This window comes from Bacillus rossius, chromosome 5, assembly GCF_032445375.1.
Source record: "Bacillus rossius redtenbacheri isolate Brsri chromosome 5, Brsri_v3, whole genome shotgun sequence".
NCBI lineage: Eukaryota > Metazoa > Arthropoda > Insecta > Phasmatodea > Bacillidae > Bacillus > Bacillus rossius.
In genome coordinates this window covers 59426392-59453948 of record NC_086333.1, presented here as the reverse complement: position 1 = coordinate 59453948, position 27557 = coordinate 59426392, and the positions used below count along the sequence as shown (strand labels likewise).

The 27557-nt window shown below is 40.8% G+C and overlaps 1 protein-coding gene across 1 annotated transcript; it reads right to left on the bottom strand.

The window, feature by feature from the left end:
• Nucleotides 1–72: 72 nt before the first annotated feature.
• Nucleotides 73–27557, bottom strand: LOC134531847 (uncharacterized). The gene is made up of 10 exons (XM_063367833.1): nt 27491–27557; nt 21421–21810; nt 18691–19095; nt 14015–14228; nt 10734–10993; nt 8303–8497; nt 6349–6526; nt 4111–4316; nt 2260–2472; nt 73–254 (listed from the first exon to the last, which is right to left on the bottom strand). The coding sequence occupies exons 2-10, from the start codon at nt 21791–21793 to the stop codon at nt 190–192; spliced, it is 2109 nt and encodes a 702-aa protein (XP_063223903.1). The 5' UTR covers nt 21794–21810; nt 27491–27557; the 3' UTR covers nt 73–189.

Here is a 27557-nt window from a genome sequence, read left to right as displayed (position 1 = left end):
TTAGTTGGGTTGGACATATCACAGGAATTATTTTTCATGTATCCAATCAAAACATTTTTATATAAAGTTATGTTAGTTTTAATTTTTATAATTATAGTTTTACATTATTTTTTTCTCTTCCATTAACTACCTAGGGAAAATTAATTTTTAAGTATAATGTCCACATTTGAGAGTTTTTTTGTGTGTTATTTATTGTGTAGCTGTAAAAACTTGAGTAGAGTTACTGCATTCTTGCTCGGCTCCTTGAGTATATTCTGAAACAATAAGACAATTATCTGAGTTGTTATGTAGTATTCTGAATACTGAAGCTAAATGAATTTGACTTAATTAAAAAAGATTAAAAATTAATCATTAATTCTATATTATGACAATTAATAACTAAGCTCATTAAGTTTCTTAAGTAATCATAACAAAAATTGCTGGGATCAGATTAAAACATAATGTTGATAACTAGTATTTTTTTTTACAGAGACCAAGAAATACCTCAATAAAAAACGTTTTTTGGAAAAACAACCAATTAATAAATAAACAAAAAGCAAAAAATAAAAGTTTTACACACTCTATTAATATGTATTTAATGTTTTTTTCTGTTTATTGTAAATATGAACTTATTTTTTATTACTATGTAATTATTTCAATAATATCAATAATATTGAATAATAATACCAGATGGTGACTTGTAATTACTGTAGTAAACGTTGAGTTGTTAGCTTTCTGTTTGGAGCCAAAAATATGGCTGTTATGTTAAACATGACAGCACAAAAAGGGCCAAGTGGTCAGGACCTAAAGGCAGTCAAAGTTTGATCACTGATGTGGTCATATTCAAAAATGTCTTCAAGTGTTAAGTCTCGCAGCTATGCATTTGCACAAGGGCTGGAGATACGGGAGCATCAGGTCCACAGTGGACCTCAAACCACAGGGAGAGACTGGGCACTAAACTTGAGTCGTACCGGGGTGTTTCGATGTAAGTTGCGACACTAGCCCAGGGTTCGTGCACTTCTTTAATATCCTTGAAAAGTCCTTAATTTCTCTTTAATCAATAAGGACCCTTAAAAGTGCTTACATTTCACTAAGAATCCTTAAAACTCAATAAAGTCTGATAGTATGCAAGTAATGGATAAATGCCGGCATTTTAATGTTCTTTTATTTCCAACTTAATCCTTTGTGCATGTGTAATTGGCATATTTCGGACCAGGTGATTAGCTTTGTGTATAAAGACATTTTGAATTCATTTTATTAGTATTTTTAATCTCATATTTAAACTGAATACGTGTGTTTTACTGTCTTACTTTGAACTTGTAAACTAAATGTGAATGTGATCAAATTAAAAGTTACTGCTTTAAATTTCTTATAGAAAATTTTAAATTTTCTGTTATATAATATATTATGTATTCCAGAGATATTTATGGACAATAGGGGTGTATCTGTAATAACTGAAATAACCAAAAAAAATTAACTTTTGTGCGTTAACTATTTAATATTGTTATTTTAATGAAGGGGTTTTGTTATATTATAAATAGTTTTCTACCTGTTGATGATTAGGCAATGAAGTAAAGGGGTTCTGAACAGTCTCTTTAATTTTTGATTGCATGAGAGCACGAACCATGTAGCCATCCCTAGCTGTGTGAGCCACAGAGAGGACTCAGTTGGGAAATGTGGCAGACTTGCCGTGAGCCAGCGAGCTTGCTCTGGGTCGTCCCACTTCCCCTGAGAATGCATTTCCCTGGCTTCTCCATGTTACCATCTAGTTTATCAGTGTGGCAACAGTGGCCGGTATTTGCTCTGTACTGCAATCTAAGCGTGAGCTTCGAATATATATACTGTATAGAAGTCGCCAGCCCAGGTTAAAATTTCTAATACGGTTTTTGAGGTAGTTGGTTCATTCACCGCCGCAATCGCCACCATCTCTAGGGCATCGACTTGTGGTGGTCCCTAGCAGACAAGTGTCGAACTCTTCAAACCCCCTCCCGTCGAACGACCTCGAGCTGCAGTGAATGATAGGTGAGGGGGTGCAGGAGAATGACAGCTGGCGACAGTGCTGCGCTCTAACGTGTAAATAACAACCTAAGACGATACAGGGCGTTACGGCAGCGCACTGCAGCGGTGAAGTTCCCAAGCTGCTCATCATACGCTCATGAAAAACGTAGAGTAAATCCTATCCACTATGCAGTATATATATTCAAAGGCGTGAGGCAGACTTGGGTCAGCGTGACGTCAAGTTTGAAGAGTCTGCTGCCTGTGGTGACCCGGGGGACTCACTGGTCTTCAAGTAGTCCGCCACCACCTTGAACACCCGGAAGCTGGGCAGGCCGAAGAACAGCTTGGAGCCGTCGCGGTATGTGGACGAGATGGGCTCCACCTGCTCACGCACGTACCGCGCCACGCCTATCATGAACAGCACGCGGTTCTGGCTCTTGAGCACCTGGGCAGCCTCCACGGGGTCCGTCTGGCTCCTCCCGTCCGTCACCAGGACTGCGCGACACAGGGAACACTAGGTGACCACCCCCTTCTCTGGCACCTGAGTCGAGTTCAAGCCAATCATGGGTACGGGCAAGATTATGTGGTGAATTGCGATAAAACCTGAAACAACACTGATAAGCATGTCGGTTAACATAACATGAATCAACAAAATGCTACTAAAATCATTAAATTAATCAGAAGTCTAACAAAATTTAACTCAATTGGTAAACCAAATGTAGTACATATGTTAAATTCAACGAGAGTAATTTATTATGCATGAGGTTTGAACCAAAATTTACCATATAATAAATTGTAGGTTTTTTTTTTCATTCCTAACATTTCCTACATTTTTCAAACCCACAAAAAACTTGGCAATTTATTTTTATCCTGAAAAGATCTGGCTTAGTCACCTACAAAAAATTATTTGTTGTAAAATTCTATCTGGTATAGGTCAAAATGGCGTTCTAATAAAATAAGCATCAAGAAAGAAGTGTTTCTGTGTCATACTGGTTGACTAATATGTACTTAGTAATACGCTATGTTTAAGAATGAGTAAAATTTATAAAACATAAAACAGTAACACTGAAATTGTTAAAAAAATTAAACCATAATATATCTGGTTTCTAGTCATGGGCCTAATGGTATTTGTAGTAAGTGAAGTTTTGATTTCAAACTTTTAATTTACAAAAAAAAAAAAGTATTTAATTTTATGTTTTGTATGTTACTGCTGTATGAATTAATCTAACTTTAAAACTTACAGTCTATTTATTCTGTAAGAATAACTTTTCTTCAATTTGAAATATGTTTTGTAATGTGAAAATTAATTCCTGCGTATCTAGTTCAGAGCCTCTACAGTCAGGTTTTTAGGTTGAAAAAAGTAGTTCATGTATTATTTGAGATGAAAAGAAAAAAATGTTTCACTTGAAATAAATTTCTCCTCTGAATTTATTATACATGTATTATTGTACCCTTATTAACTACGTCTTTATGAAATTGATTAACAGTGTTTTACCAACGAAAAGTTTTAAGTGACTGCAGGAGATATTGCCAATCACATTTTTGAAGAAACATACGTGGTTTGTTCACACAATTTTTGTAATGTCTAGTTTCTAATCTGTGTTTGCATTATTTTTGCTGTTACAGTTCAATTTAAATGTAAGGAAGTTGTTGTTTGGTTAGGAATAGTGAGGAATTTGATTTAACATCAATGAATTCGGATATAACATCCTCCCCACCACCCATCCTAAATCCTTAAATATATAAATGGGAAGAATTTGAAATTTTAAAGCAAACAGCATTTACGTTAGTGCTACAGACACATAATTTTTATTTTATATTTTTTTTAAATTTTTGAGAATCTGGTTGTGCTTCTTCAATATAGTCTCACTTTAATTTTAGTTACTTGATTTAAACTGTGAATTAATTATGTGACAAGTTTTTCAAAGGTGGTACCTATGTTAAATTTTTTTTAATGATCTATGTCATTTGAATAGATTTTCTCAAATTTGATTCAAAAAACAATTTGAAACTAGTGAAATTTTTTTTTGAATTTGATTCGAATTCGATCCGAACTGAAAAAAATCACAGTTTGCAGATGTCTAATCACGCCCGACTGTCAGTGGGGGAACTGTGCGGACGTGCTGAGATTACAAATGAGCGTTGTCTTGTTGGGGGCGCGGGCGTCGGTCTCCGCCGCGGCCAGCCGCAGCACCCGGGCGATGTCGGTGCGGCCCGACGAGTAGCGCACCCCGCCCAGCCGCGACAGGAAGCGGCAGGTGGAGGTCTCGTCGAGGCCGATGTCAACGGCCGAGCGCCCGCTGAAGGACATCACGCCGGCCGACCGGTCCCGGGACAACCTGCGCGGGCAAACCCGGCGTGACCGGCCCGCAGCCTGATCTTCCCTGTACCACTGGAATAGTACCGGTACCTGTATTCAACCATCACCAGTACCCTTTAATATGCAGCGTGTTGACTCTACAGCCTGATCTTCCCTGTACCACCGGGATTAGAGTATACCTGTATTCAACCACCGGTACCTTTAAATATGCAGCGTGTTGACTCTACAGCCTGATCTTCCCTATACCACTGGAATTAAGAGTACCTGTATTCAACCATCACCAGTACCCGTTAATATGCACACTAACCAAAAATAATGATGTTTGATACAGAATCATCACAAATTTCAATAAGTATGAAAGTTATTTCTCTTTATCAGTTAAATAAAAAATATTAAAAGAATTCACTATCTCATTTAAATTATAAATTGTTGTGTATTCTATGCTGTTTAGTGTCGTCAAGTTATCTTGTCCTTGTGATTGTTTCTGCATGTGTTTGTTTTGTTTTGTGTTTTTGTTTTTAATGTACAATAGAACCCTGTTATAATGTTCCTGCTTATTTTGTTTTCCTGCTTACAGCGTCATATTTTAAGTCCCAACAATTTCCCCTTAAGGATATACTGCTAATAATATTTGCTTTATAAATTTCAATACGTAATTGCAAAAACAGTTTTAAAAACTTAACTGTTCCAACACCTAGCCCATCTGTAAAGTTTATATTTATACTTTATGTGTGTTTTTGTTTGCTATCAATGCTCTACGATAGATGTAGATTGTTCAAAAAGGACTGTAAGCAAAAACAAATTGTAAGTCTGCCATAACACTAGTGTTACATGTACATAACTAGTGCTACAGTACATAACATTCGCAGTTACGTGTCTCTTGGCACCCTTGTCTGTAAGAAAAAAATTACAAATCCTTCCATTTCTTGCCATTCTAGTGTTTTTTTGTTGTAGGAACGTAGTCCTACATATTTTAGCTAGCCAACTGTTCCGCAATGACAAGAATAAAAAACAATGTGTTTTCTATTGCTGATAAAGATTTTTTAATTTATATTCGTCACAAATTGTGAATCGTTTTACAGAAATGTTGCAGTGTGACTTTAAACACTCATAAAATACATAGAAGCTGGAAGCACAATGAAGTTGAAAAATGGTTGGCTTTGTTAAGCAAATTCGAGCATTGAGTGTATCCATCCTGGTTTTAAATTTAATTTTTTTTATAAAGCTTGATGAGTCAGTTGGTAAAAAGTTCAAACACTGAAAAGTGTTAAATTGATATTTCCTGCTTATAATGTTTTTCTGCATATAATGTTTTTTTTCCCTTATGTATTAGTGTTTCTGTTTTGAGTGTACCCTCTAAGCCTAGGTACCAGTTATATGAAGGCATGTAAAAATCATAAATAAATAAATAAATAAATAAATAAATAAATTATACTCAAAACTTTACAGTACAACATAAAATGGATGTATCAAATATAAAATATACACACAGCAGTATCCACTTAAGATTTAAAATAAAATAAAAAATAAGAAAAACCACACGCACACACACAAAACACACACACAACACAGCCCACCATGGAAGTTGATGATTACGGAATAAAACTTTCGCCCGTTTTGTCAGGTGAAAACAAAATACAAAGTTCAATAAATTGGTTTAGTGCAATTTAAAGGTGTAAATAAATACAATGAATATGTCAGAGCAGATTATCAAAACAATAAAACTCATTTTAAATCCTTGATTTTTTCAATTTCTTGCACGATGCTAAATTTTTACCATGAATGTACTCACAGTTGAATTCTAAGGATGACCATTTTTGAGGTTTACATTTTGTAAAACTTACAAAGTGTTAGGTTAGAAATAGGTACCACTTACTCAACAGTTAAAGTGTAGATAAAATAAGCAAGTAGGTACATAAAATTAGGCAGACACTGTTTTTGCAATTAGTTTTACTCTGATAGTGTTATTTAGTTTTTTAGTCAAACTAAAATGAAGTTAGTTTTGAGGATGATCATGATGTTGCAGTTCTTTAGTGCATAAACAAACTTACGGGAAGATGTTCACAAGCGCGCTGATGAAGTCCTTCTCAATTTGGAAATTAGATGTTTTCACACTTCGTGATTCGTCCAAGATGAACAGCAAAGCAGTATCTTGTATTTTAGTTTGATTGTGCTGGTGAAGTGTTTCGTTGATTTTATTTACTATTTCTTCTGCAATTTCTTGTGGTGCTGCAAGCAGTAAATTTGGTATTTTGTTAAAAATATAGTAAATAATAAATAGTACATTAAGTTAAAATAATAGAAATTATTGAGTGAATAAAAATAAATATTTCAAAGTGATTCTTTAACAACTTTATCTACTTTCCCAAAAAATTGGTATACATAACATAGATTTCTTAGAAAGTAAGTTGGATTTATTTAGGATTTTTAGGCTTAAACTTGTAATCAATTTTTTTTTTATTTATAAATTAATATTATTTTAATTTAGTAACACCAACTTACATATGTTAAAAATTTGAACATCTGGTTGCCATTTGAAATACCTTTGTGATGCTAAGTAGTTGTAAATAACTATTTTGCAGTTTTCCATAGTTACTGTTTACAAGTGACACATTCAAAAATCATCCTTGTCTCACAATTTTTGAGGCCGTACCTACTCATAATTTGTTACTTAAATACATAATTTTGTCTATAAGTGTCATCTATTTGGAGCTATCGCTGTTTTAGTCACAGCCCAAACAGTAAAAGTCTAAAACTTGCAACCTATTTGATCTTTCACATACTGCAGCTGAAGTTAAAGTAAATAAGAACACGGCCATGTTATCGCGCTCGTAAACAACTACTACTAACATGCTTAGGGAACAACAGATGCAATAGTGAAATGTTCCAGGAGATTCGTCTCCGTTTATATGATCCAACTGTGTTTCCGTGACACTGTAGAACGGACCTAAGTGTGATATTTGGAGGGGACTGTGTGATGGAATACTTGTGTCTCTTAGGCCTAAGCCTATCCATACGCATAATCCTGTAGGGTTTAGGCCCAGTACACAAGACATGTAAACGGTACAAATGACAACCAATGAGATTGAATTTCAAGGTTATGAAACATTAATTTAATTAAAAGTATATATATTTGGGAGGGCGGGGGGGTGTAATTACAGAACTGGAACATCCTTCACTAGACGAAGATTTTCTGACGAATCCAGCAACGCAGCAGACCTGTGGATCATCATGAAATTGGCCAAATAGAGACGTTTTCACGAAAACCTCACGTTGGTATCCCCTACTACTACTTACTAGATTTTTTGTCCATAAAAATAAGTGAGTGTATATTATCACCGCCATATTGGAAAGAGCGGATGTCCCATCGTGACCTGGCAACGACTCAGTTGTTTGGCTGCGCTCACACTGGCAGAGCTGTTGAAAGAATCTAAGGGCCTGGAGGACAATAATTTTGTCAGGTCCCCTCCTCATCACCTAAATGTACAAATTTTCAAATCCTACAATTTAAAACAAACGTTACTATGGACATAACCTTAAACACAGGATGTCCACAGTTTGGAAAGTCAGGGAATTCTTTTGCTAATTTGTCTTAAGGATTATTTTTATAAATGCTAACGATCGCTTCATAAGATCCAGTAAATTTTTTAAGGTTTTTCTTATATGAAATTATGAAAACCAGCACTTTAAAGTACACAATAAAAATAATTTAATTTTCCACTTCCCATTAATGCATCTATATTTCACAGAAACCTTCTCTCCCCTTACCACCACAAAAAAAAGGAAAATAAAAATTAGAAGTAAATTTTTAGTAAATATGCACATCTTTGGAGGCTGAGAACACGGAACGTGTTTTGGAGGAGTAAAACAGATTGACTGAGATGGTGGTGAAAATTACTTTGTGTTACTTAACTTGAACTTGGCTTGTTTTATAAATGTATATATATAATCTGCAGTTTGCCGAGCACGAGCTGCAAGGTGTCGCAGAGGCCCTGGGACACTCACTCCTGCAGGCGGGCACGAGGGAGAGTCCCCCGGTGCCGTGCCAGCCCCTGGCGGTACACGTGATCACCTCGCTGCCCACGGGCTGGCGGTCCCCCTCGCAGCGCAGGCGACACTCGTCCCCCTCGCGGCCGTCCGCGGCCTCGCACTCGGGCCGGCTCCACGAGCCCCCCGCCACCGCCGCCAGCCTGCCGCACACTGCGACAGCGGCCCCGCCAAACCCTCTGTCTGTTTGCCGAGGGCGAATCAGTAGTTAATGTTTCAGTAGTATGTAAATGGGCGTCCGGGCACAGGGTCCAGAATGAGGTGCCGAGCGCTATCTTGGAGTGTGACGTCACGGCGGCCATCTTGGATGTGTGTGACCGTGTCCTTTGACCTTGACCTTTGACATTCAAAATTTGCCAAAATTGTCCAAAATTCTTCAAAATTTCCATTTTTTTTTTGGGAAAAAATCCTGCCAAAAAATCTCAAAGAATTCCACAATTCAAAAATTAGAATTTCGAAAATCCTCAAAAGTAATTTTGCCTTAGAAAGAACCCAAATTCCTAAAAGCGGCTTAAAAATCCTAAGAGCTAGCCGCTTTAAGCCACCGAGGTCATGACCTTGAAAATTAGGATGCCATGGCAGCCATTTTTAATCATGACGTTACCGTTGCTATTTCCGTTACGTCTGCCATATTGAAAATCTTTATTAACTATCCGATTTTAATAAAAAAAATTTAATATTTATAAAAAAATTCAATTAATAAAATTTTAATAAAAAATATTCTCGTCGTGCGAAGAGCAAATATGAGATTAGAGTGGTAACCGTTACTTTATGTGGCGGACAAAAATAGATAAAGTTTTAATGCAAGTCTCTTGAGTGCTTTCAAGAATTTGCACAGGAAATTTTCATGTCTAAATATTATTCAGAGCAAACACACTTTAATCATTTTCACTCTTCTCAAAATACAGTTTAAAAACTAAACATTCGCTCTCAGCATATTTTTAAATGCTTTTAGTAAAAAGACCCCACTGGGATATTTTGAGCAGTTATTAAATATGATATTTTTCGGAAGCTCTGCACCTGTACATGTGCCTTAGTAGGCGGGGCCTTTAACTAAAAAAAAAAAAGTTTTTTTTTTTTAGATTCTGGACAGTCAAGGAAAGTAAGGATACGATAGGGAAGTTGAAAATAGCCAGGGAATGAACATTAAAACCCTTAAAAGTAATGGAAATTCCTCTAAGATAGGGACCGAAATAATTCGCGTTTTCCATGACCTCTAGAATAAACTTAACAGTCTTCTGTAAAATTGGGCAAATGTCTTCTCTTCATTGGTTGCTGACTGGTGAAACATCTCAGCTCGGTAGGCTGTTATTCGGTATTTCTTTAGTTAAGGGTTTCTGATTGGCCTTCTCCCCCCTTTCCCTGAAAACTGCGTGCCAATAGCGGAACTAGTTTAGCGTTATAATGTCCGAATTTTATCCTTTCGCGAAATAAAACCGCAAATTTTTCCGGTCCCTACTCTGTGATTGTAATTTTAGGGGGGGGGGGGGGGGATAGGCTTATCATGCTCCGGTATGTCATTACCCCGGATTTGAACCCATTTTTTCCTGATGGTATTTAATGTGCATAGTCACACACACTGTAAAATGGTGTATGAAAGGTTCTGTTGGAACTGGCACAGCTGTAGGGATGGTGGAGGCTGGATTGTCTTTATTTATTACAGAAAATTGCAAAATAGGTGAACTATTTAAATAAATTCATCAGGGAAGGTTGTAATTGGTGGAAAGTCATAGAAGAGTTAGGGAAACTTTTCTACATACTTGTGTGGACACTCTGTAATGGTAAACCACCAAGGACGGCGTACAGAGCATTGCCGCGCACAATTAAAATTGGGGAAATGGAGAATAAGAAAAAAAATAAAAAGCACAAAATAAAAAAGTATCAGTTCTCATGAATTGCCCGAAAAATGCATTATTTCGCTTAGTATTTTAGAGTTATACTTGCATTAAAATACTATTTTGATAATCTATTTTCAAATTTTTTCCGGGTTAGGATCCCCGGACCACCTGGTTGGACACAATCAAATTCAGAGTCCTAGGTAAGCAAACTGTTTTTTTAGGGAAGGGAGGGGGAAATTGTAAAAAAAAAAAAAACGCTTGTACACATCCAAGGGAACCCCCTGTAAACTCAGTTGCCGACGAAATCACTCGTGGAAGAGCGAGGCAGAGCAAATGTTGAGGGGTGGTGGAGAGGGGTGGTGGTGAGGGGTACTGGTGAGGGGTAAGGGGTGAGTGGTGAGGGGTGAATGGTGAGGGGAGAGGGGTGAGTGGTGATGGTGAGGGTGAGGGTGAGGGGTGATGGTGAGGGGTGATTGGTGATGGTGAGGAGTGAGGGGTGAGGTGTTAGGCGTGAGGGGTGAGTGATGAGGGGAGAGGGATTGTGCACTCACGCGCCTGGCAGCCTGCCCTGCGCGGACTCTCGCACACGCGGGCGCGCGCGCTGAAGTGCAGGCCGGGCGCGCAGGCGCGCAGGAAGGGCGCGCCGCGCACGCAGCGACAGAACAGGCTGCAGTCGGTGGGGTGCGCCAGGCGGCCGGCGTGGCTCGCGGGGCAGGTGGCCGGCGCGGGGCAGGTGAGGTTGCCCCCCACCTGCTCCGGGGCGGGCGGCGCGGGGGAGTCGTCGCACACCGCGGGGTCGGGCGCGCCGCACCTGCCATCAGTCGAGGCCCGAGTCTGATTGCAATCCGTGTCCTACGGTGGCACGGGATAGTTGCTGTTTCCCCGTTCCCGTTTAAAAAAAGAAGTGTGATTGGAGTCAACATGTGATAGAAGTGAAACTTCTTGCTTATTATATTATTAGGTATAGAAAACATAATTCTCTTTGGCTGTCTTTGCAGATTAAAAAAATAATTATGCCAGTATGCGAGTGCTAAATTATGCTATTGTGCAAGTATTATGCAAGTGTGCAAGCATGCAAATATGTATGCTAATATGCAAATGTGCAATTTTGCTGCGTCATTTCTACCTCTGCCCTGCCGTCTACTATTCTACCGGTTACCTCCACCACGTGCTTAACTATTCCCCTCATGCGATCGGAATTTTCGTAACAATCGAAAATTGTAGCCCCCTCAGCAAAGAAGTTTCACTTTAAAAAAAAAAAAATGAAGTAAACAGAGAATAACGGACGGGGTGGTAGAAAGCCAAGATGACTGAGACAAAAATATTTATCAGTGCCGTCCATTTGCGACCGGCGCTTTTCAAAGGCCGAACACAAATTCATTTTTGAAGTGCGCTTGGAATTCATTGATTAGGATGAGAGACTGCAGGTCCTGAACGGTAATTTTTCCATGGTTTCGGAAGGCCGGGAACTGTATTGAGTTTGGCTTGATCAAATGTATGCCATCTGTGCCAAAGTCTACCGGGAGTGAGCCTGTCCCTGTTTGATGTGCCGGAGATGTTGCCATCTCTGGTTATCAGAAACAGGATCCAACAGGCTCGCGGAAGTGGTGTACGGAGCGAATATACATAGCCACTCGACACTCATGGCAATCCTCTGCGTCCACGTGGCACCGATGGCGTTTACAAAGAGGACTGGCTCTGTCGGGTGCAACCCTAGTTCAGGCATCCTCGATAGTCTGATTGGATACCAGAAAGGGTGAATGGGCTGAATTTTCGGGCAATAGCAGATGCGTTTTAAACCTTTCTGGGGAGTTCAACTGCCGAGCCCTGGTGACCTCTGGGTCCCAGAAGCCTATCTCGTGGTGGAGAGACAAAGGCTACAATGGTAATGGAGAGGACGGAGGATGCTGTTGGTAGTTCAGGTGCACCCGGGCCGTATCGGCTGTAACCCGCTTGAGCGTTGGCAAGGAGTATAAGGAGGGGGTGTCTATCCTAGGCTTGTGGATGTGCTCCTGTGTCTGGCAGCTAGCGGTTGGCTCTAGCAGTTGGTCGCATACTGTCCGCAACCCACTAGTGTCACTACAAGCTGGTAGTAGCGCGGGACGATCCTTTGGAGTGAACGGATCCCTTCTGAGGTTTCCTCTGCCGGCCCAGGATCAGATGGGGTATGTTTCGAGGTGGTGCTCCTATCGCTTGGAGCAAGGATTCCCTAGCCCCGTGAAGAGCTGACATGGAGAGCTACGATACAGCTCCGGTACTAGCCTGGACATCTAGGGGAGGTTGGATAGGCCCCCACCGGACCACGGGTTTTCTGAGGGACTGAGGAGTTCCAGATTGAAGTGGTGTATCTGGGTAGGCACCAACAGCCCAAGGGTGTAGGGCACAGTCAACTGTCTGGTTAGCTGAGTGAGCAGGGGGGTTCCTGGTGATGGCGATACTGGGCTGGGTAGCCTCAGTCTCTCGTCATAGCCGGGCCCTGACCTCTTTCCTGATTGCAATTAGGAGGAGTGTACCTCCTTCTGGCTGTGGGATTCACCACCCGCATCCGATCTGGGCTCTGGCTTTCAGTGGCTGTGGTTATGGACAGATGCAGCTGGTCCGAGTAGGGTGTAAGGACTCGTGTAGCTGGTCAGTGTGGGCTGGAGGGGGTGGGTGCCGAAGGTCGCTCCTTCTGGCATAGGAACTCCCCAGAGGGCAATCCTGGTCCTTGTCCTCATTAAGATCTGGACTGTTAGAATCACTGGAGGCTTAAGGGCGCACATGCTGGGACCCAGTCCGAATCAAGGCCCGTCTACAATAGCAATGTCCTAAACTGTGTCCGAAGGACACTCGTCGCTGATTGGTCCACGTGCCCTCTGACGTCATACGTCAAGTGGGCGAAGGTCCGAACCTACCTGGTCCGAAGACATTCGTCAATTTGAACGTTTTGTCCCAACCCGTGTACTTCGGACACAGAAAAAGAACAGAACACTCACGATATTTGAATTTCCGGTTCCCGTTTGAATACGTGATGTTTGTTTTTGTTATTGAAGGAAATGGAAGGTACACACGAATACATTTCTGGCAGTGTGATATGAGTTAATTTTATAGCATTTACATTTGCCACTTTGCCTTACTGAATAAATATATAATATTGAACTCCCACAACTTTCATAAGTTCAATCTCAAACTATAAAGCATCAAAACAATAAACAAAAACATTTGATTTGGCACATTTACTGCGCTCTGGTAACAACTTTAGAAATCAATACATTCGGACATCGGATATCGCAATTGTGGACAGGGCAGTTTTCGGTGAGACAATGTGACGTCACTCACATTCGGATAATGACACGGACCACGCACAGGTTCGGATTATTGTAGACGGGCTCTTATTCATGCAGGCGAAGATGGCCTGATAACATGTACCAAAGTCGATACAAATATATGGAATGTCAGTATCGTAGACACCGCCTGCGGAGTACTGCGTTACGCATCCCGCAACACTGTACTGTTCGGCTCGTAGCCTGACGCCACGAGTCCGTGGGCATTGCTAAACAAATTTCTTTACCGAACAGACAAACAAACAAACAAACAAACAGAAAATAAATCGAGCTAATATTTCATTGTTATCCAGATCTGATCTATGTTCAAAGTTTCAAGTATGCGGCTCATCGGGAAGTTAAAAATCGATTGCAAAATTATAAAGAACAGACAGATGTGTTAATAATTATAAATAAATATTGCCGTTAAGTTCATTGAAGACATTTAATAAGTTCTTATTTAGTAGGGGGAAAAAAAACTTTAATTTACAGTTAAGTCTGATCCGTGCAGAAACACGGGCCTGCCTCACCCGCCGGTCGCCGGGTCGAAGTGCTGTCCCCGGGGGCAGCTGCGCGAGGTCTCCCTCCCCGCGTGGCACTCGAACATGCGGCCGCAGCTGGCCGGGTCGGGGTAGAAGGAGGGGCTCTGCTCCCGCCGCAGCGGGCAGTGGTTCACCCTGGTCGAGTTGCCGAGCAGCGACAACACGCCCGAGTGCTCCCCGTCCAGCTCCAGGGTCGCCAGCTCTGCGCGCACCGGCACACACGCCGTCAACCGGTCTGTCGCGACTGTCGCTTCATGTGCACCAAACATTCATTACAATTCATTTTATGTTGATATTGTGCAAATTAAAACTATTTTTATATATATATCTATGGCAAACAATTTTTTATATATTTATATAAATAAAATAACTCCTGAAAAACTTAATTGTCTAAAGTTATTTGGTTATTAAATAATATTCCTTGATGCGGATTCGATTCAACATACACCAGGATTGCAACTACTATATTGGCAGTGCAATTCATATGAAGGTGCTCAATTGAATATAATTCGCAACAGATAAGCCTAAGCCTTAGCATCTATTCGCGATCAAATTATTCCTATCAGTTTTAGTCTATAAGGTTCGTAGCAACACTGGTAGAGAATTGAAACTCGACCTTACTTACATACACTAAGGTACTTTAGGATGGTGATGACATCGGATGAAATCAAGATGGCGGTCTCCAGCAGAGATTAACAAGATGGCTGCCTCCGGCAGATGCTGGAGATGTTATAGTTACATGATAAGCAATGAAGTGGGGTGCTCGATTATAAGATGGTTAAAATTGATTTAAATTTTATTTAAAATATTTTTTAATTTTTTTTTAATTTTTGCCCGACTTTCTAAGTTAATAATTATGATTTTCAAAAATGACGGGCGTGATGTCATAATTAGGTGGAATGTTCTAGAAAGCAAAATGGTGGAATTTTCTAGAAAATAAAATGGCGAAATCCAAGATGGCCGCCGGAAGTGACGTAATCCAAGATGGCCGCCGCGTATCTCCGGATCCCCCATCCCCCACCCCTGTCCCAGAACATACTATACTTACCTACTCACGAACGCATTTTAACTGTGGAGAACGAGGTATCAGCTAAATTAATTAGCCAGCAACAACAATTACAACAAGTTACTGACAACATTGGCAGTGATGTAAATTCAATTCGTGAAAATACTGACAAGATTGTTAGGGAGGTAAATTCGTTCGAAGTAAGAATAGTGGATTTAGAAAAGGAAGCCCGAAATCATGGTGCTTTATGCATGGACAGAAATAGGGGGGCCCTACTGAATCTACTCACAGTCAGAAAAACACTAATGGCAGTGAGACTAACACTTCAGAGAACCTTAGAGTTGAAACTTCTAACTCCAATTCTACTACACAGCTAGCTTTGAATCCTGTCATAGCCTTACATCACCCAGCGAAGAAATGGCTCGACAACACTCCTACATACGCTGGTAAAACTAATGAAAATCCCAGGATGTTCTAAAACAATTTGAAGAATATGTTCAATTATTTAATTTGTCAGATGATGAGAAATTAAAATGTGTTAGTAGCTGTCTTAAGAATACAGCGTACTATTGGTGGGAACTTATAAATGAAACGGTACGAGACTACGATACTTTTCAGAGGTTATTCTTACTCGAATTTTGGAACAATAGGATCCAAGGAAATTTGCGAGTATAGTTGCTTACTGAAAAATTTGATCCTAGGAAAGGCAGAGACTTAGAAGCACACATAAGCGATATATATGCCAGAACTAGATATATGGATTACCCAATGGACAATCAGGAATTCATAGCGATTGTATTGAGACAGTTAGCCCTTACCCCTAAAGTATCAATTGCAACTATCAGGAAGACAATATATAAACATTACTGAATTCAGGGAGCAACTGCTTATGCATGATCGTTTAGAAAAATTAGATAGAACTAACATACATAGAGATACTAGCGATCGTAACCAAAATAATTACCCTCAACCACTTTACAAACCGTGGCAAAATAACAAAGGGGACAATCGTGGAAATCAACGTCAGATTAAATCTAACACGTTACGAGTACAAGATAATCAAACATATCGATGGAATAATCGATTTCAAGGGAAGTGGAACAACCGAAACAACAAATGGTGGAGACAAAACTGGAATGAATATGACCAAGCAGCCCAGAATAAATCTTGTTCTAACACGAATGTGACTAATGCTCAGGGAAATAGTAAGTTCAGTATACAAACTAGTGAACAAGATGGACGCCAATCAACACGGCTTGGTCACAATTGTGTTTCATATGATCAAACGCCTGGTTTGAATACTCAAACTTTTTACCCATCGACTTTGGTGGATAAAAATGAGTCGGTAAATACAAATCAATCACACTTGAGTAGTAACAAGGTTAATACTAGTATTGACAACTGGTATTCAAGAATCTATACGTCCAGAACTTGTATTAGGAATTAACGGTGTTCAGTTACCAGTACTCCTAGATAGCGGAGCTGAAATATTGTGCATTAGTTCAGACAGTGTTTCATGTATCAAGCAAACAGGAGTTACATTACCCATGTTACCTGTACCTTCTTTAAAGATTCTTGGTGTAACATCTCAATCCAGCCCAATTGTTAACCAACAAGCCTTGTTGTATATCACATGATTAGGCGAACCTAAACAAATTATTGCCTTAGTGGTAAAATGATTAGCGAAACCTGTAATTCTAAGGATAGATTTCCGAACCAAATTTCAAATCATGATGGATTTTGGAGGTTGGATGATTACAGCACCCGATCATAATACAACATCTGCTACTCCTATTAAGTGGCAAACAACGGATAAGTGTGTGTCACTAATTCGTAAAGAGACTATTTGGCTTAGTGTTTGTCATAATTCGGTCCAGGAACCAACTGCTTCAGAATCTGATTTTCGAGAGGCCATTAAAGACATAATTGCTTTAGATTCAGGTTCTAGAGAAAACATGATGAGAACATTTTGTCATAGCAGTAAACATAATTGTTGCATCATGAATCATACCGTCCACACTTCCATTGGAATGGCACCTTACGAAGTTTTAACAGGTAAAAGAGCGGAAGTAATACCCACGTCTTTATTACCAACTCTAGACCAAGATTTAACTCCACAAGATCGAAAGCAGACTAGTGAAGTTTTAAACGAACTATGTTCCTTAGTAAAATACCGATTGGTATTCGCAGCCGAAGAAAGGAAGAAACATCAAAAATCGAAGAAATTGAGCAAATTCAACATTGGTTTTTTAGTAACTTACGTACTAAAAAATACTAATCCAATCAGTAAGAGTTGGGAACATGTCACGAGAAAATTATTTCTACTTTACGATGGACCTTACAAAATTTCAGATATTGTACGAGATAATTGTTACAAATTAACGGATCTCGAAAACAATCAGTTCGTAGGCAATTTTAACACCATACAACTGCGAGCGTATTGTACTCGAGGAGCTCATGCAGAAATTGAATAATTACATATGCTTAGGCATTCATGTGGTATTTTTCAGTCAGTGCAAGTCAAGCCGTTAGTTGACCAACAAGTGTAAAGTATTGGAATTATTATTTTTTTGTTCTTAAATTGTGTATGTTCAAATTTATTTTACTGAAACACCATAAACTACGCAAGAAAAAATTGGCTATTTCCTAGATCATGTGTTGGTTTTGTACACTTGATAAATTTTTTTGTGTAAACAGTTGTTGGGTTATATGATTTGTAGCAGCCTGTTGTGCGCTATTTCATGTATTTGTAGCCAGGTTTGAATTTACCTGTGCCATGTTACTACTCATAGTAGAGTACTAATTTATTTTGTGCATCAGTTGCACTATGCTGAAGTGCATTTTTTGGGTGAAATAACCTGGAATTTTTCGTATAGCTTATGGTGTGCAATTAAGTATTTAATTATTTTATGAAATAATAATCTTACTGAATAATATTTTGTTTTATACTGACACTCGTAATGGCAAAATAGTAATCACTTGACTGACATGCATGTAATACTAGGTGTTTAGCATTTACTTTTCTCGTAGTAAGTTGTGTGAATAATGTTATTTATTTTGAGATTTGAAAGTTAACAGTTAACGAATTTGATTTATCATGAGTTAATTCATGTAATTTTATCTTCTATGAGAAATATTTGATATTTGTTGTAACAAGTATAGAGAGGTTATATTTAAATATTCAAATTGTTATTTATTATAATCATACTTTATTATATTTAAGATATCGATACTGTGTATTATTAAATTGTCAATTGCACCTAATGAAAATGCCCACACTATATTGTACTCAGGGGCGCAACAACAGGGCAAGGGTACTTTGCCCCCCCCTCCCCCCCCCTCTGTCACCTTGAAGTGGGGGCAAACATGGGCAAAGAAAGTGCTGTGTAATCGACTTTTAGATAGTAAAACTGCTTAAATAGCACCATTTTCCACCTTCAGATACAACTTTTCCCAGGGGAGGACCCCCGGACCCCCCGCTTCAATAGGGGGGATCGATGATTCTTTATAAAAAGGTATATTGCTTCCCCTTTGGAAATTTAGTTGTTGCGCCCCTGATTGTACTTGAACCTCTCGTCCGAGTGTGTTTGCTAGTTGTTACGAGTCCAATCAAGAAAGCATGGTTCTGAGTGGCAGTGGTTGTTGCGAGGGACGGTACCTGGGAGGCAGGCGGGCTGCAGCAGCGAGCGGAACACGCCGACTGTGGCGGCGAAGCGCAGGCGCGCCGGGCAGGGTCCCCGCAGCGCCTCGCACGTGCACGTGACGCGGCACTCGCGCAGCGGGGCTCCCCCGGGGCAGTCCTCTGGAGCCCCGGGGGCGGGGCAGTCGGCGCGCGCGGCCTCTGTGCAGCGGCCCAGGCGCGCGCTGTACAGGGACCCGTGCGGGCAGGTCACCTCCACCTCCACCTCCTCCCCCGCCGGGCAGCTGACCCCGCGCGAGCAGTCGGCCAGGTGGGGCGCCTCGGTCTGCCCCGCCCGCACGTCGCACATGCGCAGCGCCGCGGTGCGGTTCCTCACCGCCAGGCGCCCCAGCTTGCGGTCCGTCAGTGGGAAGCTGTTGGGCTCTGCCGACACACGGACAACTCACTTCCCCGAACGTGCTGCCGTCTGCGGCGGATTGGCGCACAACCCAAGTTCACAAAGACAAAACAGAAACAGTATTTTTTAATAAAAAAAACTCCCTGTTTTCAAGTCTTCTTCGCTTTTTACCGGAGCCGTTTCATTTTACAAAGTTTAAAATTTCGCTCTGCCCATCGAATGATTCAATACTCGATTTTTTTTCTTTTCCTAACCTAACTAAAACTAGGTGTATTTTGGAGGGATCCGGGTTAGGGAGGGACCTAGGTGCGTCTCAGGCCGAAGCCTGTACGCCTAGTCATGCTGGTATTAGCTATGCAGCCATGGCAGCGATTGGCGCCATGACTAACTCCCCTCACTCTTAAATCTAGACTATAACTAGAGATAGGTTGGGCCCAGGTAAAACCTGCATAGACACAGGGAAAACTCTGGGCACATTCATGCGGGATGCAAATTGGCATGCATTACATGTAGGAATTTACAGGAGACAGAGGATGGTCTGGATGAAGTGTTGGACAGAGTAGAAAAGAATCTTCCATGCGGGGGTTGGGCACTTGGACTCGTGGTCCGCTTTGCTTTTTATCCAGGACCGACGTAGTTGCTCCGGCAGCGAATTCTGGCGAAGGGGTGCGGAAACTACGCGTGATTCGCGTCCATAATAATGTAGTTGAAAACACAATTTTGCGTATATTTAGCACACCCGGCATTATTTTAAAACATCCTTCGTTAAAATTCGTGTTCGAGTATCGTATTGTTAGTGCATTTTGCAACACGAGGAAACATGAATTTTGTTCTTAACTGAAGTTAGCTGTTGCACATCACTGGCGAGTACTGAAAGACCCGCTCACTATTTTGCTTGGACCTACGCCATTTCTGATTACACCATATATCGTCGAAACCTTAATAATGGACAAAAAAATGTAGACTACACGTAAACACACAGAAAACAAGCGAAAATCTGCCCATGTCGTAAGTTAAAAAACGTAGGCAGCACAGATAATTCCGTGAAATAATTAATCAGAAATTAGTCAGAAGTTGACTGTTTTAGTATAGCATTTAAGTGCCATTCAACTAGAGTAAATAAGTTCAATTTACAATTTAGTATTTTTACGTGTATTTTTGTTAGAATAAAATGCTAAAAAATTGTGTACTTTTTTTTTTTACATTTATAGTATTAAAAGTAGGTAAAGGTATTTTAAGTAGTTTATGGTCGTACAAAGAGTTTTTATCTTAAATATTATATCATTTATTGATAGAGACAACTGTAATGGTGGGTTACTGATGTGATGTGAAGTGCAAGCCAGGATAAACATAGTGCAGGCCAGAAGTCTTGCGAGCTGTTCGAGCGAGTGGCTTGGAGTGTGAGCGGTAGAGGGACGGAAGGGGAATCAGGGGAAGGAATTGCGTATCAGAGGAGCGCAGCCAAAAAGGCTGAAAGAAAATATCCTCGAGCGCGGCTCTTTCATTCGAGTGCTATAACTTTTCGAAAAAAAAAATTGTTTTTACGAACAAAAGTCGGTACCTGTTTTAACCTTTTACGGACAAACTTCAGTAGGTACCTACAGGTTTCGACCGTATGCCATAGAGAAACCACAGTATTGAACAAGGAAAAATTAATGCACAAACATGCAGAAGGCAAGCCAAAAATTCAGTCGATGTCCAATGTTAAACACAACACAGATACAAGGGACAGTGGACTGACAACGACGAGACAGTAGTAACCAGAACAGAAAATCCAGAAAAGCAACAACATTGGATAAGACATAACGTCTGTGCTGTCGGGGCGACTGAATTGTTGGCCATTGGAAAGGCAGCCCTTCAGGATTTTTCTGACAGTGGTTTATTTGTACAGAGACCGAAAGGGCAGTCCATCCAATTTCTGAAAACACGCTCCTTTAAGAGTTAAAATAATCCTAAAAACTTGCCCCTTGGAAGGGCAGCCCATCAGGATTTTTCTGACAGTGGTGTTTTTGAAAGGTTGTCTGAATTGTTGACCCTTGGATGGGCAGCACATCAGGATTTTTCTGACAGTGGTGTTTTTGAAAGGTTGTCTGAATTGTTGCCCCTTGGAAGGGCAGCCCATCAGAATTTTTCTAACAGTAGTGTTTTTGAAAGGTTGTCTGAATTGTTGACCCTTGGAAGGGCATCCCATCAGGATTTTTCTGACAGTGGTTAGTTTGTAAAGTGACCTAACCTAACCACGGTCAGAAAAATCCTGAAGGGCTGCCCATCCAAGGGGCAACATTTCAGCTCCCCCGTGCTGTCCACGTTTTTGACACTGGACATGGACTGGACATGGGCTGTGCTCGCACCTTCCCTGCAGGCGGGGCGCAGCGCCAGGTCGATGAGGTCGACGTGCGCGCCGAACTGCAGGCTGTAGGGGCAGTGCCTGGCGCGGTCGGCGCGCAGGCAGGTGCAGCGGGAGTCGCAGCGCTGCGCCGGCGGCTCGGGTGCGCAGGCGCGGCAGCCGGCGCGGGAGGGTGGCAGGCACTCGGCGCGCGCGGGGCTGAAGTGTAGCCCAGGGGGGCAGCGGCCCGGGACCAGCTGCCCCGCCAGGCAGCGCCAGAAGGAGGCGCACTCGCGCGCGTGCGGCAGGAAGCTGGTGCGCTCCAGCGTGTCGTAGGGCGGGCACTGCTGCGCGGTGGCCAAAGCGACCAGCGCCACCAGCCAAGCCGCCTGTCTCATGGCGCGTCCGCGGCTTACTGACCACAACACAGGGGCGCAACAACTAAATTTCCAAAGGGGAAGGGGGGGCAATATACCTTTTTATAAAGAATCATCAATCCCCCCTCTTGAAGCGGGGGGTCCGGGGGTCCTCCCCCCCCCCCCCGGGAAAATTTGTATTTCAAAAGTGGAAAATGGTGCTATTTAAGCAGTTTTATTATCTAAAAAATTAATTACACAGCACTTTCTTTGACCCCGTTTGCCCCCACTTCAAGGTTTCAGAGGGGGGGGGGGATACCCTTGCGCCCCTTCCCCCACCTGTTGTTGCGCCCCTGCCACAACATACACACACACACACTCGCATTTTACAAACATATACATCTGAAACTTCGAGGAGCAACTGTTCTGGGTAACATGTCCAATTATTGTATTTAACGTTATGCATTAAAACAAAGCTATCAGTTGAACGTGTTTGTGATTTGAAACTGTGCAATTACCAATTTTTTTTATAATATTGAATTTATACATTATAAAATCTTTCATGTAAACTGGATATGAAAATAAATATTGTTCCTTGAAACGTATGCAATTTTATTTCAACGTAAAATATTCAAATGAAGTAAGCTGTTAAGTGTATTTGTGATACGAAACTGTATTATAACCAAAATATGTTTAATTTTTAATGTATGAATATTAAAACTTTGATATAAACTGGAAACATACCTAGTACCGCGGCGTAGCAAAGAACTACGATAGCCGAGTCGATGTTTCTAGTGATCCTCCCCGCCAATCATGGGGGTATTTTTTTTATAATATAATATTTTTTATGAGGAAACTTATCTGTACCTCGGAGGTAAATGACACAATTTTAAATATCGTTATTTTTCAGGAGAGTAAGTTTTCTAGCTATTTACTCGTAGGTCTTCTTTACCTCCGAACACAAAGCATAGAAGAAAGAACTTATGACTCCGAATGAAACTAGACATGCAGAGATTAGGAAAGGATCCAAATGGAGCATGAAGTTTGACTCGACAAGGGAGGGGGGGGGGGGGAGGGGGTGAAGCAAGGATGAGAGGGGGAAATCACTGTACTTCAGGTTCCAATATGGCGTCAATTTGTTTACAACTGTGTCAGCTGTATGAGCTGTAGGTTACATTACTTCATTCGTGTCTTATGTGAATGAAGTACGTCGAACCTAGAAGTTGTGATTAATTGAATTTCATCATACTTAAATTGTTTATTTTTAAATAAAATATCTTCAATAACTGGAAGAGAATCATAATCGTTCCGTATAACTTATCCAAGTTTACTCCTTGATCCTGTCAACATTGACCTTGTGGATCATGACGCTTGCTGTATGTGGAAAGATCATGCCCATAACAAAAACTTTATATAAAAATGAATAATGATCGTAAGTTAAATAAAAAATAACATTTATTTTGTGTTAACGATCATAATTAATTGTTGTATCACAAGTTTTTGTTATGAACAGGAACTTCAAACGTACTAAATTAAAACAGCAAGAGTCATGTACTACAGGATCACGTCCTCAGGATCAAGAAACAAAATTGGATACGTTACACGGAACTTTTTCCGAAGGAAGTTGTGTGTCGTCTCAATTAGAAACATGAAAGAATTTCGCTCGTGTTGTTTCATTAGTATTATAAAAAAAAATTTAGACTTATATTATATAATAACGTATCCACTGGTGATGTTCTTGTATAAAATACTTCCGAAAAGCTTAAATCACAGCCAATAGGCATAAGAGGCTGTGGCAAACATAAACATCCGCCATATTGGAACACGTATAACAGAAAAAAAAGAAGAAACGGCTTCACTTCTGACGGCTAATGTTCCGTTTGGATCCTTTCCTAATCTCTGTAGACATATTCCGAGACTATCAGTGCGTTACAGCACTCTAGCCTCCTCTATGACTGCTGGCACACAAATCACCGCAATTTTAAGCGGAAATAAACTCGTTGTGAATGAAATTGACAAATAAGCAGGGACCGGATTAATTCGCGTTTTCAACGACCTCTAGGATAAAATGAACAATCCTCCGTAAAATCAGGCAAATGTCGCATTTTCATTGGTTGATGACTGGTGAGACGTGTCAGCTCGATAGGCTGTTATTCGGTTTTTCTATAGTTGAAGGTTTCTGATTGGCCAGGAGTATTCCCTGAAAACTGCGAGCCAATAGCGGAACTAGCTTACCGTTATACGAGGCGTGTCCGGAAAGTAAGTACCGTTTGGTCATTAAAAAAATAATAAACTCATGAAAAAAAGATTTTATGGAAATTTTTAGTTTGCTGCATATCTACATCACATTTTCACATAGTCGCCATTCAGTTCCAAGCACTTTTCGCGACGCTCTACCGGTTTATTTAACCCCTCTGCATAGAAGTAAACCGCCTGGGAATGGAACGGACGCCTCGGCCATAGGCATCACGGACTTGTATATGCAATGCGTGTAGCCTAAGTACAGGCGCTCAATAAACATAAACGAAAAATAGTTTAAGCAATCTCTGTACTTAAGTCGAAAAATGATGGTTACTTTTTTTTTTTGGGGGGGGGGGGGTGATAAAAGGTGCTTAATTTTGGTTGATTTAATGAAACGTGAGTCAACGACTACAGAAAAAAGTACAAAATTTAGCATTGTCAATTGGTTTAATTTCGAAGCGGCGAACTTATATGCAGAGGGGTTAAATAAACTAGTAGAGAGTTGCGAAAAGTGCCTGGAACTGAATGGCGACTATGTTAAAATGTGATGTAGATATGCAGTAAACAAAAACTTTCAATAAAACCTTTTTTTCATGAGTTTATTATTTTTTTTTGATGACAAAAAGGTACTTACTTTCCGGACACGTACATGTTTGAATTTTATCCTTTTCGCGAAATGAAACCGCAAATTTTTCCGGTCCCTAAAAATAAGGCAATGGCTTGGTAATAGGATAAAATTCAAATATGTACACCTCTAAGTTGTTTCTGCTATTGGCACACAGTTTATAGGGAATATTCCTGGCAAATGAGAATCCCTCAACTAAAGAATTACATAATCATAGGCTACCCAGATGAGGCATATCACGAGTCGGCCACCAATGAACATGTGACGTTTGCCAGTGTGTACAGAGGATTGTGGTAATACATCCCAGAGGTAATTCAAAACACTAATTTCTCCGGTTCCTAGCAATAGTGCCCAGAATAGTTCGCGTTTTCAATTGACTCCAGGATAGACTCTACAGTGCTCTGCACACTCGGGTAAAGGTCGCTTGTTCATTGGCTGCCGACTGGTGAGACGTCTCAACTCAGTAGCCTGTGATTCAGTGATTCGTTAGTTGAGGGTTTTTCACTGGCCACAAGAACATATCCTATAAATAGAAGCATGCATATTTCGCGAAACGATTCCAAGACCAGTTGGAAGTTGAAACACTGTAGCATCGTGTGTGTTTTCTTGATTGGGTGAGTATATTTCCGATTTATGTCGATCGTTTCATAACCAATCACAATAACTCAGCGCGGAAGCAAACGCGTCCTGAGTGCCTCGGCCAAATAAGGCAACGACTTCTCTCGCAGATGGCAGCCAATCACAAATAATAAACCGCTGGTGCGGGTATACCTTTTTGCAGTCTATTAGGAGTTCAGATTTTTCCGCGAAAAATGCTTGCCCCTGCCTATAAACTGCGCCAATTTCAGAAGCAACTTAAGAGGTAAGAATATTTCAGTTTTATCCTATCGCACAATTATTCCACCAATATTTCCGGTCTCTACCAAGCAATGACTTCTCTTGTCGACGACCACCTATCACAGGGAAGAAACCTCTGCGCCACCCACACCGCAGCAACACGAAGACGCAGCGATCCGACAAGGGGCGTAGCTTCTGCGCGTGGCTAGTCTGTTTCAGGCTGCAGTGCAGTGTACATGGCGACCACTGTCGCCAGGTTGTTACCATCCTGCTTGTTGATTTTGTATACCATCTACAATTATAATAACTTTCCATTTTTTGAAATTTTGCTTTTTTTATTTTTTTAAGACTATAAAATATTATCTATCAATAGATGTCATTCTGAAATTTTTTAAAAAAATAATTCTAAACGCCAATTATTATTTCACAGGAGAAACTATTTGTTGCAGTCGGTCACTGTTAATATCAAGGCATTTCATAAAATTTTGTGTTGTTCTCAAAATAACTATATATATATATATATATATATATGTGTGTGTGTGTGTGTGTGTATTAAATTAAAAAAAATAAATAAATTTTGACGGTAAACAGTTGAAACAAATTTAGTTTTAGCTAAAACTTATTAGAAATAAAAAGACAAATTAATGAAATAAAACATGAAAAAGGAACTTCCAAAATTATTATTCCAAATATTTTATTGTGTTTCATTTACATTTGAGCGAATTTCTATTACATTATAAAATTTTGTGTTAAACGGTTTTTGCTATGTGGCGTATATCTCGCACCAGAGCACATCGAAACAAGGTCAGCGCCAATAGCAGAAATGGTGGATTGGAAAGAGAGAGAGAGATAGAGAGTTGGTAGTCTTTGAAATGCACACTGCAATCTAAGGCTGGGCGCACACAGAACGAGACAAGGCGTAACGTGACACGTCGCACTTTATCTTCCCCACACTTTGAAAAGCAAATAGTTATCGTGATACGCCTTCAAATATGGAATATATATAAATGTATTTCCCTGCATCCTACTCCATAATTAGGAAACAAATAATAATTAAATATGTTATAAGTAGAGACCGGAAAAATTCGCAAATTCATTTCGCGATAGGCTAAAATACAAATAGTTATATCTCAGTGCTGCCTCTGCCATTGGCTCACAACTCACCTGGATGACTCTGGGCCAATGAGAAACACCCGACCAAAGCTCTATCGAATCACAAGCTGCTACGTTGGGACGTCTCACAAGACAGCAGCCAAATGAGTGGGTGACATTTGACCGAGTGTACGTAGAACTATGGAGTTCATCCTAGAGGTCATTGAACCCGCGAATTTTTCCTGTCCCTAGTTATAAGTGAATATTTACTCAAACTAAAGTAACCATGAAAAACAAGTCTTCAACCAGTCAGCTGTAAACACGGTTTTGACAAATTGTTATTTTTCCTCCGCGTACTACGCGCAGAACCACTGCAGCCGTCGGACAGCCAGACCGCGACAGTATCTTGGCGTCGTGCCGGGCACGCGACTGGACTGGTTGGCGACGAGGTGTACCTGAGGCGGGAAACGACTAAAGTCGCCCCGAAACAACCAGCGCCACCCAAAACAATGCGGACAGCAATGTCCTAGCCCCCAAACCCCCCGCATGGTAGACTCTTTTCCACTCTGTCCAACTCTTCTTCCAGATCCATCCTTCTGTTTTCCCGTAAGCCTCCTGCTTGATACTAATGCATGAAATTTTGCATCCCGCATGTCAGAGCCCAGGGTTTTCCCTGTGTCTATGCAGGATTTACCTGGGCCCAACTTATCTAGTTTTAGTCTAGTATAGTCAGTGAGGGGAGTTAGTCATGGCGCCAATCGCTGCCATGGCTGGCCAATCCCCTCCTAGCACATGATGCATGCTACTCCTTCCGCATGGCTAATACCCTGCATGATTAGAGCGTATGGGCTTCGGCCTGAGACGCACTTAGTCTCCCTCCCTAACCCGGAACCCTCCCCAACACACTTAGATTTAATTTAGGTTAGGAAAAAAAAAAATTGTACCTGAGGCGGTCTGTCCCGGGGAGAGGAGGGTCTCCGCCGACACGGGCTCGCAGCTGCGCCTCGGGCG